Source organism: Miscanthus floridulus, chromosome 14, assembly GCF_019320115.1.
Source record: "Miscanthus floridulus cultivar M001 chromosome 14, ASM1932011v1, whole genome shotgun sequence".
NCBI lineage: Eukaryota > Viridiplantae > Streptophyta > Magnoliopsida > Poales > Poaceae > Miscanthus > Miscanthus floridulus.
Window position 1 is genome coordinate 38062298 of NC_089593.1, and position 18174 is coordinate 38080471.

General features: G+C 42.7%; 2 protein-coding genes across 2 annotated transcripts; both read right to left on the reverse strand.

The window, feature by feature from the left end:
• Positions 1-3362: 3362 nt before the first annotated feature.
• Positions 3363-4726, reverse strand: LOC136503364 (uncharacterized). The gene is made up of 3 exons (XM_066498459.1): positions 4404-4726; positions 3535-4226; positions 3363-3370 (listed from the first exon to the last, which is right to left on the reverse strand). Exons 1-3 carry the CDS (start codon positions 4724-4726, stop codon positions 3363-3365), a joined length of 1023 nt encoding a protein of 340 aa, XP_066354556.1.
• A 7409-nt stretch (positions 4727-12135) lies between these two features.
• Positions 12136-15512, reverse strand: LOC136503365 (uncharacterized). Its single transcript, XM_066498461.1, has 7 exons — positions 15506-15512; positions 14205-15437; positions 13370-13943; positions 13175-13258; positions 13000-13087; positions 12880-12912; positions 12136-12486 (listed from the first exon to the last, which is right to left on the reverse strand). Exons 1-7 carry the CDS (start codon positions 15510-15512, stop codon positions 12136-12138), a joined length of 2370 nt encoding a protein of 789 aa, XP_066354558.1.
• Between the last annotated feature and the right edge of the window lie 2662 nt (positions 15513-18174).

Here is an 18174-nt window from a genome sequence, read left to right on the forward strand (position 1 = left end):
GGAGGAGGAAGAAGGAGGCGCCATCGGAGCACCTTCGAAGCCGTCGGAGCAGGAGCCGACGCCACGATCGGCTATAGTAGCACTGCACTGCATCTAGAGCTACACGGACTCGAACCACCACTGCATCACCACCCTATCTCCCACGACACCAACGGTGAGCCCCCCAGTCTTTCCCCTGCTCACCGCCAGACCTCAGCGTTTCGGCCATGGCGATCCACATCGGGAGCGCGTAGGCCAAGGACGTCTTCGGCCTCTAGGTACACTCGCACTCATGTGCACATCCACAACCACGATGAGACCACCCCACTGGCGCCCCGTAGTGCTCCTGCAAGCCTATGTCGTTCACCACCGGACCGCTGCCATGGCCAAATCAAGCCGCCACCATGGCCAAAGCCACCGAGGGATCCAGAAGATCTTCCGACCTACCTGACAAGCCCGCTGGAGCATTGTGATGCTCACACACACCAATGAGTCGCCTCTCCAAGACCATAGCCACCTCACCGCCGCCACCGTCGTGCCCGTAAGACCGCCACCGTGGCCAGCACTCTATGGGACCCCACAAGCCACATTAACCCCACCAACGAGGATGCCGAGGCTTAGCGGAGCTTTCACCCACTTCAATCACGCACTAGCGCCACTGGCAAGGCTCACTGAGTGCTCGCCATCGGTGGGAGCACGCCGGTGTCAGCCCAGGATTAATTCAGCCTTTTTCCATTTTCAAAAATGATTTAAACTTCGGAAATTCATAACTAATTCATACGACCTCAGAAAAATACGAAACTAGGACCAAAATTCATCTAAAATTGAGTTTTACGCAATGAACCCATGTTTGAGTGCATTTGGCTCCTTTGAATTTTCATTGCTTCTTTGTGCTATTCTATAGACGTCGCTAACGCGACTACAATGCGATCATTTGCAGACTCGGAGGAGAATCAGATAGACGAGGATCGTGAGTACCATGAGGAGTATGGAGACGACTACACTGAAGGTGCCACATCCCACCCAATCTCATAGCACCTATTACGTATGGCTAATATAGAACTGCTATTGCTTTACTTTACTATTATAATCATACTATGATAGGACTTGCATGGTAGAATGTTTACTTGATGGCCTCTACCTTGATGCAACCTTACCCCTGCATACCCTGCTACTAGGCTAGACACATGCTCACTGCTATATTTCATTACCTGTACTTCTACTACGCTTATACTACATTAATGCGTGGGGTTATCTGAACTATGGGGAGAGTGCTGCGTGTGTGACTTGGGTGTGTGGAGGGTAAGGGTTGTGTCGACCAAGTTGGAGTATACGATGAGCCTAGGGCAAGTCTTGCCATGGGGTGCTACCTGGGCACCCCTAGAATGGATACCTATGGTGGGTAAATGGTATATAAGGTGGTCCTGGGTGTGAACCTGTGATGGGAGGAGCTCGGGGTGGAGGTGCTATGGTGGTATGATAAACAGAAACCCTAATGAAGACATTCCGGCTTGGTCAACCCTAAGGACTTACTAGTACTCAGATTCACCAGGAAGCCTTACATACCACTCGCCCTATATGGTGTGGGACGGCCGGACTACTTGGTAGGATATTGCCACTACTGCTAGGTTGATAGCGGATAGTGTAAGGATTTCCCCCACACCCTTCTGAGACTTCATGGAGACCTTGTGGACCCGGCTCATGACTCACAATTTCAGCCACCCCAGACTAGACTTGGGGTGTACCAGGGCTAAATGGTAGAGTGTCATTATCCTAGGCTAGTAAGCGGCCGGAATTAGCCCAGTTGATGATGGTCAGCAAAGAAGGCAGATCTTGTGGTTATGTAAAACCTCTGCAGAGTGTATGGTTGATCGATCGATATATGTGCTGACTTGTCGGCTATGGACCTTTCCTAGGTTTCACTTAAACTAGATAGTGAGATGAGTCCTTCTCTTCTTCCCCTGTGAGAGAGTGTCGGTCATAGCCAGGGGCTACGGGCCTTGAGACAGTGCCGAGAGGGAGTTGGCCTGTTGACTGAGCGATGGTGATGGTGTGGAGATGGTGGTATATCGATCCCAAGATCGAAACTTGGCTCTGGAAAGGGAATGGGGTGGAAACGGTGTTAAAACTTGACCAACTATTAATATATACTTGATATGCTATTGCTTAGGAAACCCTAGCCTTATAGATTCCTTTGATTATATCCAACTTGCATCCAATTTCCACAAAGCAATGCTCATAGGGTGGGATTGGCCAGTACAAATCGTACTGATAAATTTTGGCACATAGGTTCTGCTGAGGAGTATAGCTCCAAGGAGTTTGACGGTTGAGGGGTTTGTGCCTACGCTCGAGTTTAGCGATCTTATCTTCAAGTTGTTCTGAATGAATGCTACTTTTGATTCTGCCAATGCGGCGATGTAATAAATTATGTAATTCCACACTATTTGTACTCTGATATTATCGTTGTATGGATGTGGTATTCGACTGGAATTTGGGTAATATGATCTACAACGGTCTTATTACACTTCGACTCTGTGGATTTCCCTTCATGGAAATCAGGTCGTTTCAATATTTGTTTCCACCAATGCTAGTGTATTGTGTTGGCCTAAACAAATCCATGTGCAATAACTCAAATGCCTTGCTAGTACTCATTATGCTTTTCTTAGGATGGGTGTTTCCAACTTGTTTTTCTGCTTGACAAGAGCTACAAAGCTTATCCTTCTCAAATACCACATCCTTAAAGCATCTAACTAAGTCATGCTTAATCAATCTATTCAATTGTTTCATTCCAACATGACCAAGTCTTCCATGCCATAACCAACCCATGCTAGACTTAGTGAACAAGTATGTTGACAATGGAGTTTCACTAGCATTGAAATCAACCAAGTATAGATTCTCATATTTAAAGCCTTTGAAGATCAAATTAGAGCCATTTACACTTATGATCTCTACATCATCAACTCCAAATATGCACTTAAATCCAAGATCACATAATTAAGCCACGAATAGCAAATTGAAATTCAAGCTCTCAACTAGAAACACATTTGAAATGCTCAAGTCATTGGATATTACAACCTTACCAAGCCTCTTGACTTTGCCTTTGCCATTATCACCAAATGTGATACTATCATAACCATCATTGACATTGGTGTTGATTGAATTGAACATTCTTGCATCACCGGTCATGTGTTGAGTGCACCCACTATCAAGAACCCAATGCCTTCCTCCTGCTTTGTAATTGACCTACAAAAGAAGATCAATTCCTTTTAGGTACCCAAGCTTGCTTGGGTCCTTGAAGGTTAGTAACTAAGCTCTTTGGCACCCAAATGGCTTTCTTCTTTGAGCCCACAATTTGAGTACCAACAAACTTATCTTGCACCCCATTAACACCCTGTGTAAGCAAATAACAAGAATCAAACTTGACATAGGATACATTAGCTTGTGATTTCTTATTCTTGCAATATTGCTCTACATGCCCAACTTGCTTGCAACTATTACAAAACCAACAATTGTTCTTCACAAAACTAGTCTTGTGAGGAGCAAAGGCCACCTTACCTTTCTTAGAGGTATAGCCCAATCCCTCTTTGTTGAGAGAAAATCTTTGGCTACCCAAAGACTTTAGCAAGCGGGCCTCACCACCATAGGCATTTCCTAAGGCGCGAGTAAGCTCATTTACCTCCTTCTTGAGGGTTTCATTCTCAACTATTAGTGAGGCATCACAAGTGAAACTATGATTACTAGATGAGGTAGAAGTAGAAGTCCTACAAGATGGGTTAGTGGGAGCAACAACAATAGGCTTGTAGAAAGATTCATCAATAATATCATAAGTCAAGCCTGCATCACATGTTACAAGAATCTCCTTCTCATCTTGCTCAAGAGTGGAATGGGCTTTTTCAAGCTTCTTGTGAGCTTTGCCAAGCTTCTCATGCGCTTCCTCTAGCATCTCATGAGATGCATTGAGCTTATCAAAGGCTTTCTTAAGGGCTTTAAGCTCCTTCCTCAAGACTTTGCATTCCCTTCTCTTAATGTCAAAATAAGTCTGAATGTCTTCTAACATGTCAAAGAGCTCATCCTTGGATGGTTCATCCTTATGATCGCTCTCACTATCTTCCTCACCACACTCATCATTAGATTGTACCTTAGTGGCCATAGCCATGAAGCATGTCGATGGAGTGTCAAAGAGCGAAGGCTTGTCATTGATAGCAATGCTTGCAAGAGCCTTCTTCTTGGGGGTCTTGTCATCATCACTGTCATCATCACTATCCCAAGTGACCATATATGAACCACCTTTCTTCTTCTTCTTGAAGGTCATCTTGTCCTTTTCTTTATTCTCCTTCTTCTCCTTCTTCTTGCTCTTTTTGTTGTCTTCATCATTGTCACAATTGTAGAGACAAACGACAATTAGATGATCCTTGCTATTGCACTTGAAGCATTTTCTTGGGTCATCCTTGTTCTTAGAAGATGACTTCTTCCTTCTAGCATGATATCCCGTCTTCATCATAAATTTGCCAAATCTCTTCATAAAGAGAGTCATCTTCTCATCTTCCTCATCAAGACTTGAGCCTTCATCTTCACTTGATGTGTCTTGCTTCACTTTGCCCTTGGATGATGATGTAGCCTTCAATGCCACACTCTTCTTCTCATCCTTCTTCTCATCTTTCTTCTCATTCTTCTTCACTGCCTTCTCATCATCATCTCTATATTTATTATCGGTAATCACATCTCCCAACACTTGGTTTGGTGTCATGGTGTCCAAACCGCTCCTCACTAGAATGGTGACCAATATGCCAAATCTTGAGGGTAAGCATCTCAAGAACTTGTGAGAAAAGTCCTAGTCCTTCACTTCTTCACCAAGTGCTTTGAGATCATTGACAAGCACTTGTAGCCTATGGAACATCTTCGGCACACTCTCATCATCCTTCATCTTGAAGCTTGCAAACTTTTCTTTGAGAATGTATGCCTTGGTGCCCTTCACCGCTTGAGTGCCCTCAAATGATTCCTTCAACTTCTTCCATGCATCATGAGCTATCTCAATGTTCTTGATTTGCTCAAATGTCCTCTCATCGGCAACATCATGAATGGGACTAAGAGCAATGTCATTGTTTTGTAGCAACACTTCTTTGGCCATGGTGGGATTTTTTGGGTCAGCAACCTCAAACTTGATCTCTAGCACCTTCCACACCTTCCTATTGATTGACTTGATAAAGGTGGTCATCTTTGCCTTACAATATAGATAATTTGTGCCATCAAATTGGGGTGGCTTCTTGGTGTTGTTGATTTAAGCCATTTTGACACCGTAGGTTGTTAAGCCGCAAATCACGGTGACCATGGCTCCGATACCACTTGAAAGGTCCTAAATGGCTAGAGGGAGGTCAATAGCCTATTAAAAATTTCTACAACAATACTAAGACAACTTGTTAGTCAATTAAATAGTGAAGCAAATTTTGTGCTAGCACTACAAGTGTTGCAAGCCACCTATCCACAATTCTAGTGTGCTATGATCTCTAGTAGTCACACAATGGCTATGTCACTAATTCTACCACTAGTTAGCAACGTAGCAAGAGTAATTCAACTAATTATTTCTATGCTACACTAGAGAGTTACAAAACTAGCTAGGCTACCTCTACACAAGATATCACTATAAATGTAAATACAAGAGAGGAAGGGGATTTTATACCGAGCCCAGCAAGTGAAAAATCAATCACAATAATACTAATTGACTCAATGATTTTTCACCAAGGTTTACTTGCTTGCTGGCTAGCTACGTCCCTATTGTAGCGATTCACCCACTTGGAGGTTCACGCGCTAATAGGCATCACACGCTGTTGATAGTCATTAACATCAATCGTAATCTGTCAACATATCCTACATATATACTTAATTCCATCACCAAACATAGGTATAGGGGTTTAAACTAATGAATTCCATGAGTTTTGGTGATTTCATGACTGCATGAGGATTTAATTAGAATACCGTCAAGGTGTACCTATTCGTCAAAGTAAATCACGTTTATCTACAACAAAACTAAATTAGAAAGGCTCTAGAACACACTACTAAAAAAGTCCACATCCAAGACAATCCACTTTTGTCATAGTAAAGGCCAAAAACATCATGGACATATATTTGTGATGATGCTATGACGAAATCCTCTTCGTCATCTTTGTAGCGTCATAGCTGTTGCACCTTGATGATTTTGTGTATTTTGTCATAGATATCGTTACATCCATGACGATTTTCCCCTGTCACTGAACTATTTCAGCCGGCTTGCAGCGTACACGTGTATGGTCACAAGGTTGACACGTGTACGGCTGGTAGATTGACACGTGTTGGGCTCTTTGATTGAAACGTGTTGGGCTCGTAGGTTGACACATGTTGGGCTCGTAGGTTGACACGTGTTGGGCTAGCAGGCGTTCTATGGGCGTTGACGTGGCAGCACGTGACATAATGACATTTTTTTTGTCATAGAAATTTGCATAGGCATTTGACGAATTTGAAATAATGCATAGGTACCATACATGGCCAGCCTCAGCAAACATAGAACATAGGTTCATACATCACAGTCAGACTTATTGTTCATACAACCAAAGTTCCCAAACATAGGGGAACCACAAGTTCACACACATCATTGGAACCACCACTTCACACACAAATTCGTTCACAAGTGACATAACCAACCTGCTCAGCACCAGGGAACTACAGGCAACTACAGAGGTACCTAGCAAGCGCAGGAACAAGCTAAGTAGCTCTGTTACCTGCGTTGATGTTCAAGATGCGCTAAAGTAGTAGATCATTGGCTTCTTGTTTCTTCTTGAACTCCTCCATCTCCTGTTGGGTCCTGAGCACTACTTCTTGGGTCTTGGCCAATGCATCTTCTGTTTCTTCACCTTTCTTCTTCAAGGTGTCCAGTTCTTGTTGAAGTAGATCAGCCCACGTCTTCTCTGCCTGTAGCTATTCCTGAAGTTGTGCTTCTCTTGCAACTGATCCAGCAGATTTTGACCCTGGTGTTTGAAGACCAGCATTCTTCAGGAATGTAGAAGTAGCACTAGTTTGTGAGAGGACCTTGGAAACAATTTCAGTACTGGATCTTGGTGTCTCTAAACCTTCAGTAGGTTGGGCCAACATATTTTCCATGGCACTCTACATCAGAGAGATGCAAATTTGATAAGTTACTTATACAGAAACCATGTTTCAAGAAAAGAAATGGAAAACATCAGATAATCCATGTTACAAGATAAGACAATCATTAGAGAACATTAGATAATCCATGTTACAAGAATGTATGTGTACACAACCATGTTACATATGAGAATATAAACTGCATATATAGCTGCATATATGTGTATGCAAGCACTTTCCATTTTAGCAAGCATATAACTGGATATATAGGTGTAAGCATGTATGACCATTTTTTCTATGTATTTTAATCCCAGCCAGCAATCAATTTTAGTCCCTTCAAGCAATTTCACAAGTAAAGATAGGACCATCCAGACACATCATACAAATTGTGGCATATGATAATCGCACCCAGCAACCAATTCTGAATATAAACTGACATATGTACACAACCCATCCATCAATGAGGTGTAGGGACTTACAAGTGTCTCTTTGACTTGATCTGTCATACCATTCTTCTTACTGGTATGGCATTCCTTGAACATCTCCACGGCATTGACATCATGATCCTTGTTTTTCTCCATCTGTTTGTAGTTTGAGAAAGAAATGCAGAAAAATTAGCTTCTGTATCTACACACAAATAGAAAACATATTGTACTAGATTTTTAGCACTTACATATGTGTACAAGTGCGAGATGTAGCTGCGAGATCCCATTGACTGATGGTGTTTGACCTTAGTATGGTTGGTCTTGTTCTTCTCAGCTACTTCCTGAAATGAAAACAAGTAAGTTGCAGATAAAGTAGACAAAACAGAGAAGTTGTCTTATGGCACATCATACCCTCCCTTTTGGACTAGACCACTTTGCCACAAGGGCCAGCCACTGTTCATCAGTTATAGTTGGAATAGGGGAAGTTGTTCTGATTTGATCAGCTGGGACACCGATGAAGTACTTCTTCTTCAATAAATATCTAGTCTGTCGTACCCCAGATTGGAGTAGATTGGTGCAGGCTTGCTTTGTTGGGTCATCATTTTCATCAACTGCCAACCTATTCTGTGGAAGTCAATAAGTCATGAGATTTAGCTATTAGCATTTGATACAATGACTTATGGAAAGTACCAAATAGATATTGAAGGTATTTACTTACAAATAAGTGGCCAACGAATTCTTTCATATAGTTGTCTTCATCCTTCTTGTATTCTTTCTAGTGAGTTAGGACAGGCATGCTGGACCTAATGACAAGTCCAGCCTCTGAAGCTAGCTTAGCAGCTTGTAATGGCTTCTCAGGCCTTTTCTTCCCTGGAGCAATTTCAATTGGCAACCTTCTTCCCATCGCCTTTGTCATGTTGTCTAGCAATTTGCCCTTTGTTGGTGGTCTTGGTCGCCTTGGAGCACGTTGTCAACCTACAAAGTATCCGCTGAGAGTGTTAGACTAGTCCACCGTTAAATCAAAGAACGTGAGAATGCATGATCTGTTACTTGCCTTCAGGAACAGTCTCTAACTATTCAGAGACATCCGCATTGGTTTGCTTAGAGACAGCATGTTCATCTGCATTCATTTGCTCATCAAAAACAGACCAGTCCAGAACAGGATCTTGTTCTTCAACTTGCTTCATAGGGTCTGTGTCAGTGTTCTCAGACTCTGGGAAGGTGGTGCTGTACTTTTTCCCAGACCTTGTGGCAACTCCAGGGACTGAATCGCCCTGTCTAGTTGCCCTAACCCTTTTCATTCCACCTAGAGGCATCCTGGTGTTCTTCTTTGGTCGACCCCGCTTGGTCTGCTTGTTCTTGTTGTCAATTTCCTCACACATAATGGAAAATATGTTATTATAATATATATTAGATAGCGTGATGCCAGAACCCCCAACCAAGATTGAGAAGAGACCTTTTCTACGCTAGTATTATCAAAATCATCATCTTCTTCCTGGCCCTCTTCAGCTCCAGGAAGATATTCGGATGAATCTGACCGCTCATCAGTTACATTGTTGTGTTTTTGCTTGTTCAGATTCTGAGAACTAACAAGTCCTGAAGCCAAGGTACGAAGACGCAAGGATTCCATCTTCTTGAGGTTCTCCACGACTTGCAAGTCCCGAAGCCATTCATAGTACCCTATTTGTAAACAAATTTTAGTGGAATTGATTGCTAAACCCTAATCCCTAAACCCTATCTAGTGGAATTGCCCTACAACTAGAAGACGGCGCTACACAAGGGAACCAAATACAAAGAACAAAACCCTAAAATGAGGAGCACATCGGAGAGGAACCTGGGCTCGGGGGGCAGAGCACTTTTGTGGCCTGTTTAGGCATCGTCGTTGCGTGGCTCGATGAAGTGGCTGACGTCGAGGTGCAGCTCGATGAAGTGGCCGATGTCGAGGTGTGGCTCGATGAAGTGGCCGACGTCCTACTTCTCCATCTCTGGTGGGGTGGACATCGCAGGTCACGACTCCTCCGTCTCCGTCTGTGTTGCGGCGGAGTGGATTTGGGGGGCAGAGTGGCTGTATGAGAGGGCGGCAGAGTGGGTCTGGGTGGCGGAGTGGATCTGGGCGGTGAAGTGGCTGTATGAGAGGATGGTGGAGTGGATCTAGGGTGGCGGCGGCGGAGTGGATGCGGAGTGGGTGCGGCGGAGTGAAACAAAATGAGGCCAGAAGAGATGCGGGAGGGGATTGACCAATATATAGTCCTTGGTGAAATTACTATGTTGTCCCTGTGTACTTTCAATGGAGCGGATGCCAGAGGAGGGCAGTAGGGGGTTTTCGGAGGCACCAAAATTGGGCAGGGATAAGCGCGCAAATGCTAGAACCCCTAGGCGGGAGCTGGAAAGCATTTTTCTTTTTTTAGAATAAAATTAAATGGTTTTTTCTTTTATGTCTGTTTATTTTATTGAATTGTAAATTGATATTTGCTTCAAAAAAATGTGACAACAATTTCTACATGATTGGGATAAAAAGTAAGTTTGTATATAATGATATTACCATGTTATTATAATGCTTTACAATGTTGTTTTTAGTATTTGTAACCTATTTTGATATATGAAGGACATGATTCCAATGTTTTGTTTTTTTAGTATTTATAATATCTGATGTACGCATAAAATTTTCAGTATGATAATATTTTAGGTCTCAAATTATAGGGAGACATACATGATCCCTTTTTTGTATATATATACACATGTAACATACATTCTACTTAACTATAATATGTGTGCTTCAATGAATTTAAACATTTAGTAAGTTGATTAGCACTTCATAAGATGACGTACTATGTGAGCATATGAGAATGACTTGATTAGCACTTCATAAGATCATATACATGCAAGGTGTGCTTTGTTACTATATAACATACATACACACATATATATGCTATAATATGCACTTCACATATAACTAAGCACTTGATAAGGTAAGGTCTACATGCTTGCTTATATCAACACATATAATTATGCACTTGAGTTGAAAAGATCATACACATGCTTGGTTATATCAATACACATAGGTATATGATGTGTGAGATCATATAGCTATACATGCTTGGTGTACTTATACACTTAACATGGACCATACAATGACCATTAGAGTGCGAGTTGGACAATTAGTGTACATTGATGAAGGTCTTGAACAGTACATTGAAAATCCAGTTCAAATTCGATTCAAAATGAGCTTGAATCATTGATTTGACCACTATTTGACCATAATGGACCCACCAGTCAGCCTCATCCCATGGTGAACCGAGTCCAGCCATATGGAAGGCTCACTCCAGTGGACCAACCCTGTCAGCCTCTTACCCCAATGGTCTGATACCCCCCAATCCGTCCCCAAATCCCCGAATTCCCCAAATCGCCACAGTCGAAGTTCCTTCGACGCCTTGCCACTGGGACCACTACCAGGTGCCGCCACCGCTCGCACTACCAACCACCGCCGCCGCTGCTAGCCGACTAGGGTTACACCTCAATGGCAACCTCTGCTGGCTCAAGCTCGTCACGGAGCTCCATGGAGCAGTCTAGGGCGTGGTCCCCGTACTCCTCTCCAATTCCATACCGCCACCCCCCTACTCCTACACACCGGCTCTGGAGTGCTACTGTGGTCAGAAGACTCCCAGGTGGATCTCATGGAGCAATGCAAATCCTAGAAGGAGGTACAATGCATGCCCCAAATACAAGGTGAGTTCAATTTGCATTGTGATGTGTTGATTTCAATATAGGTAATAGTCTACCTGACAATTTGAATGTCTATGGGTGCTAGGCTGGTGGATGCCCTTTCTGGGAGTGGTTTGATCCCAAGCCAACAGAGCATCAGGTCAAAATTCTTGTTGATTTGCGAGATGCAGTTAGGGTCTTGCGTAGCAAGAATGAAACTCTAGAGCTGGAGAAGAACGAACTCAGTTTTCTGCTAGATGAAGCACATTTGGAGATGGCCAAACTGGTGAAGGAAAAGGAGGAGGCCATGGCACTTGCGAAGGAGCTTGAGGCGAAGGCACTTGCCAAGCCACAAAAGAAGCTGAAGGCAGTGTGTTGTGGTTCACTGATCTTTCTTGCTGTTTTTTTGGCACTGCTGGTGGCAATGTTTAGTAAAGGTGCTCAGCCCATGAAGCTACAACTACCTACTATGAATGTCTGAATTGGCAATGTCTGAATGTTAACTGAATGTATGAGTTAACTGAATGTATGAGTTAACTGAATATATCAGTTAACTGAATGTATGAGTTACTAAATGTATGTTGATGTCTGAATTGTCACAGTTATTAAATGAGTTAATGTATGAATGAGTTGTTGTATGAATGAAAAATTGTTTGAGTTAACTTAACTGTATGAGTGAATTTGTTGTATAGACAGATTTTGCTAGAATCTAGAGACAACAACATCCCAAAAATGACAGCTAATCAACATATCCCAGAAATGATAGAATTTGTTACAATCCCAAAAAAAGAGCCACTGTTCAAATATTTGTGCTCCATCAACATCCCAGAAGTATACATCCCAAAAATGATAGAATTTGTTACAATATTTGTGCTCCAAAAATGGCAGCTAATCAACATCTAAAAAATGACAGCTAATCATCATCATTACATTCCATGGGATCCCTATCATTGTCACTACAATACTCTAAGATGGTGTCATCTACATAGTCATCATCCTCATCACTGTTCTCAGCCATGTCTTCTTCTCTTCTATTGATAAGAGCTTGTAAGTTACCAACAACAGAAGATTTCTGTCCATCTACACGTCGCTGCACTAGTGTAGGTTCATCGGTGCCATCATCTTGATCATCTTGCACCTCAAGCTCATTATCAGACCCAGTTTCATCTTGGTGAACAGTGCTGACTTCTGTTTCATTGACATCATACATGCTCCTATGCTCAAATTTTTGGACAACACGCCAATTGTTGCCAAATTGTGTGTCCTGCACATAGAAGACCTTTGTTGATTGACTTGCTAATATAAATGGGTCTGACTTGTACCAAAACCTCTCTATATTGATGGATCTAAAATGGCCATCATCTCTAATGTTTCTAGCTTTGCCATCTTGACTGAACCACTCACACCAAAAAAGTACCATAGTTTGAATCATTTGTAAATTGGAGTTGTAGCTCAACTGAACTATCTCCTTGAGCTGACCATAAAATTAAGTCGACACTCCATTGTGTGTTCCTTCTGCCAGCACACCACTGTTTTGTGTCTGCCTTTGTCTTTCACGGTCAATAGTGTTGTATCAAACACCATTCACACTACATGATGACCATAATCTGACCCTAAGGTCAGGTCGACATGATATTGCATAAAGCCCTTCACTGACCTCTTCACGATTATCCTTCCACAGCATCTTGATCTAAAAAGACAACAGATTAAGTGAAAAATGTGGAACTCAGATTAAGAAGACAACATGATATATTGCATAAATTATGGAACCACTTACATGACTCCTAAACCAAGCAGGAAATTCCTTTTCTAACCTACTCTCAATATCATGGCCACCCTCTTTCTCTAACTCTTCTCTAAACTTGCTGCACAGACAGTTCACAATATGAGTATTGGTCATGCAGGTTTAGCATAGTTTTTAGTAGCACACAAAATTTAGAAAAAACACTCACCTCAAATATGGCTCCACCTCATCACAGTTGTTTAGCACATACCAACAAAGCTTGTCAAATTCTTTGTTTTCAAGATATGTTTCCCTGTTGGCTCCCAAGAGTTTAACACCATGCTAGAAGACAGAGAGGTCACCATTTGGTGGATCCCATTTGTCATCATCACGATTAAATCTAGTGACAACATCTTCCATGTACCTTGAACAAAAGGTCAATGCCTCATTTGCTATGTATGCCTCAGCGATGGATCCTTTAGGTCTAGCTCTATTCCTCACGTACCCCTTCAAAGTGCCCAATTGGCGTTCGATCGGGTACATCCATCCATATTGGATAGGGCCTCTTAACAGTGCTTCATCAGGAAGGTGGACAGCCAAGTGGACCATCACATCAAAAAAAGCAGGAGGAAATATTTTTTCAAGCTTGCACAGTATCACAGGGATTTCTGCTTTTAGATGTTTCACAACATCAACCTTTAGTTTCCTACTGCAAAGCTCCTGGAAAAATTTACCCAACTCAACAACTGCTTCATATATGTCCTTGTGCACTAATCCCCGGAGATCGGTTGGTAAAATTCTTTGGAGTAGGATGTGGCAATCATGGGTTTTGAGGCCCTGCACCTTCGAACCATCTGCACTAATGCATCTTGTCAGGTTGGAAGCATACCCATATGGAAACCGAATACTTTTCATAAATCCACAAAATGCAGTCCTTTCTTCTTTCTCCATGGCATACCATGCTGCTGGCATTGAAACTGAATCACCATCTTCTTGTTCTAAATGCAACTCAGGTCATATGCCCATATCCTGCAAATGAAGTCTCGCATTAACTGTATCCTTATTCTTGCCATCAAGATGGAGAATTATGCCGAGAAGGGCATCACATATATTCTTCTCTATATGCATCACATCAAGATTATGTGGCAGCTTCAAGTGTTTCCAATAAGGTAGTTTCCATAGGGCCAACTTTCGACTGAACAATTTTGGCTCCTGATCCTTCTATCCATGCTTCCTTTTCTTGCTACCCTCAGGCTTACCAGGACTAACATCTTTTACCTTCTCTAGAGCCTCCAAAGTTTCATCCACAGTCAACTTTGCTGGCTCTATCCAGTTTTCTCGGTGTCCATCAAAGGCCAAGCTTCTTCTCCATTTGTGAGTTTTTGGGAGGTAGCGACGGTGTCCAATGTAGCATATCTTTTTCCTAAGACTCCTTGACAATGGATCTCTATTGCAATAAATACATGCATAGTAACCTTTAGTAATTTGCCCTAACAATACACCCAAAGCTGGATAATCATGTATGCACCATAGTACTGCAGCACGAAGGTCAAACTTCAAACCAGTTAATGCATCATAAGTCCTGACACCTTCCCAAAGTTTTAACAAATCCTCAATGAGAGGTTCTAAGAATACATCAAAGTCCTTGCCTGGAGACTTTGGTCCTGGGATGAGTAATGCCATGATGCAGTTGGATGCATCAGTGCATGACCATGGAGGTAGATTATACACCTTTACAAGTACAGGCCACATGCTATAACTTGTGTTCATGTTCCCGAATGGATTGAAGCCATCTGTAGCTAAACTAAGCCTTAGGTTTCTTGCATCTTCAGCGAAGCTAGGATACATATCATCAAAGTCTTTCCAGGCTTCACCATCGGCTGGATGGGTCATTTCATTTTCCACAGCCACCCTCATCTCCTTGTGCCACCGGGTCTCCTTAGATGTTGCTTTGTTTGCAAACATCCTCTTTAGCCTAGGTATAAGAGGAAAGTATCTCAAAACCTTTTTTGGAACCCGTTTGGCACCATCAGCATCTACCCACCTAGATTCCTTGCATTTTGGGCAAATGTCCGCTTTGGCAAGATTCTTCCGAAACAACACACAATTATTGTCACAAACATGGATTAACTCATATCCAAGGCCCAATTCTTTGAGATATGTCTTTGCTTTGTCATATGAATCTGGAAGACAACTATTAGGGAATGACCTTGCCAATAACTTCAATATAACACTGATTGCTATGTTGCTAATCCTGTAGAAGGACTTGATGTGTGGCAATCTAACTAGAAAAGAGAACCTAGAATGAACAGAACCTGGGCAAAGAGCACGTTTTGCATCTTCAAGAACTTTCACAAACATAGGCTGTTCTCCATCTTCTTCTATAGCTGTGTACAAGTCTGCAAGCATCTCTACAGTACCCAGATCATCTTCATTGTCAGCCTCATCCTCATTGACCACATCACCTAGATGATCAGGCTCATCTGCATCCTCTGCAATTTCAAGAATCTCAGCATCAAAAGCTTCTCCATGGTGTACCCACCGAGTATATGTAACTAACCATCCATAGAGGTACACATGGTTATGCACATCTTTCTAACTCAGCGAAGACTGATTCAGACAATGGCGACAGGGGCAACATATAACATCATCTACATTGAATCTATCCCGAACATATGACATAAATTGATCAACGCCGTCTGTGAACTTATCACTAAACCGAGTAGCACGAATCCATGTCCTATCCATCTAATCAATGTAACAACAATTACCTCTAATAAGCCATGTCTAAACAGCTATGAAATGCTATGAATTGTAGGCAATGAAAGATGACAGTACCTCTAAGTAGCTAAAGTAGCAGCAGGTTGAACACGGAGCAGAGAAGCTGCAGCAGCTGCCCGCCGCCGGAGCTTCCCACCGGAGAAGCATGCCGCTAGAGCAGAGAAGCCGCAGCAGCTGCCTGCCACCGGAGCTGCCCGCCGGAGAAGCGCGCTGCAGTAGCTGCCCGCCGTTAGAAGCCCACCGCCGAAGCTGCCCGCCACCAGAGCTGCCCGCCGCCGGAGCAGAGAAGCCACAGCAGCTACCCACCGCCGGAGCTGCCCGCTGGAGAAGCGCGCCATGCCGCAGCAGCTACCCGCCACCAGAGCTGCTTGCCAGAGAAGCGTGCCGTTCCGCAGCAGCTACCCGCCGCCGGAGAAGCGCACCGCGCCGCAGCAGCTACCCACCGCCGGAGCACCTCCTCCCGCCCCCTGCCCGATTTGATTTAGATCTGGGTGGATTGGATTGGATTGGGTTCGGTTGGGTTGGGTTTATGATTGATTCAATAATCAAATAAGAAAAAAACTTCCAATCTCTAAACATGACCGAAGTCTTGTTCTAATGGTAAGCCAACTTGGCTCTGAGAGAAGAGGTGGTGGGTTCGATTCTAAGGCACCACCAATTTTTTTTATAAATTCTACTTTTATGACGAAATAATTATCTGACAGGTGGGACCTGAACAGTGAAACTATTCTCTTTCACTTCTATGACGAATCACAGAACACTTGTATGATGATTCTTTCAAATTCGTCACAGTTAAACAAAGGGGTTGACGGCCAAACCAATCATCTATGACCATCTACGTAATTTCGTCACTAATGAACCTTATTCCATGACCAAAACTATTATCGTCATTCCGAAATCGTCATAGATGAAAGGATTTCTAGTAGTGACACTCTAGAAGGAGAAACACCACAACCTAGCCTAAGAGGCTAACATGTGGGCCCCGCTGACCCTACCTATAGGTCAGCCCCTCCTCGCTACGTCGGTTCTCCACCACCTTAAAGATCAACTCTACGATGTTGCTCAAGGTCGGTTTGATCTGAGGGTCTAGATTTGATGTTGCCCCCTATATATATACGCCCCTATACCTCCTCCAGCAGAGCATCCTAAATCTTAAAACCCTAATTCATATCCTCATCATCAGGATCAAAGCCAGCAATCAAGAAAAGATTAGTCCTCTAAGTTAGGATCTTGTCTTGTAGATAGAAATAGTGAGATATAGAGTGAGGAAAGAGTTTGGAGGAGGTGTGGGCCTGTCGGTGCTCTCTCTACGTCTTGTACCTTAGCAGAATCAAGTTCTACTTGAGCTTGCTTCTAACATTTCTCTGGTAGTCAACTTCTGATTCAAGTAAGTATCGTGTTTATATTGTTTATCAGGTTCATGACTCTTTTGAGTGCTTTATTCTCTTCCTAGGGGGAGTAAAGTATTAATCATAAGTGTAAGTATGGTTCTTGGACTTGGGTTAATCGTGGATGCACCCTGCATTCTGGACCGATGGTAGATCGCGAGTGTGACATTCTCATTGAGTCCTTTGTAGTCCACCTCCCATCTGTAGGCCAAGTAGAACCCGGTTACTATGAAAAACATCCTCTGCTAGTGTCTTTCCTTAGTAATGTCCCTAGTTGAATAGTAGAATACATAGCTTACCCAAGTTAAAACTAGAGAACCTTAGTAATCCTCTCTACGCTCCTATTTATCCTTAACCTTGCTGCTACCCCTAGTTAAGTTAGAATGTAGTCTATCTCACATGTTTCCCTGTGGATACAATACTTAGAATACTTCCAGGTGAAAGCTACAGTGGTATCCATGCGCTTGTGGAACTTTAATCTATGTGCCTCTTAAATATACCAACAAGCTTTCTGGCGCCATTGCCGGGGAAACGGTTGTTGAATTAACTACGAACCTAGCTTAACTTTGTATCTATTGTTTTTCTTTTAGCATGGATAACACACCTATATATCAATATGCTAAACCTACAAGTGCATGCTTAGAGCCACCAAAATCTTCAAAGCCTATCTTAACACCTGGCTATGAGCTGCGCCCGTGTTTAATAAAAAATAATTCAGGAACAATCCTTCTCGGGAGAAGGTGATGAAAACTCATACTTACATCTACAAGAGATTGAATGGACCTATGCATGCTTGCATATCACTGGCATGTCTAACAAGACCTTAAGATGGAAGTTATTTTCGTTCTCTTTGATGGGAAGACCTAAGCAATGCTTATTGTTATTATAAGTGCTAATAGAATATGAAGGATTCCATAAGCGCATAGAATACCATTGTAGCATTTTACCGGGAGTATTCTAGGTATCGTTATTTATATTTTACCATAGGGAAACAATGGAGTAAAGATTATTGGATAACAAAGTGGTAATTACTAATCAACATACCTACATAGCTAGAGCA

Excerpts from the sequence above, each read along its gene's own strand:
- LOC136503365 (XM_066498461.1), bottom strand. Across the intron at positions 13,259-13,369 it reads GCATTGACCTTTTGTTCAAG|GGAAACATATCTTGAAAACA; the intron begins GTACATGGAAGA and ends GGGAGCCAACAG. Across the intron at positions 12,487-12,879 it reads GGAAGGATAATCGTGAAGAG|GACACACAATTTGGCAACAA; the intron begins GTCAGTGAAGGG and ends TTCTATGTGCAG.
- LOC136503364 (XM_066498459.1), bottom strand. The coding sequence starts at position 4,726 with ATGACACCAAACCAAGTGTTGGGAGATGTGATTACCGATAATAAATAT. Across the intron at positions 4,227-4,403 it reads GACCCAAGAAAATGCTTCAA|TGATGATGACAAGACCCCCA; the intron begins GTGCAATAGCAA and ends TGATGATGACAG.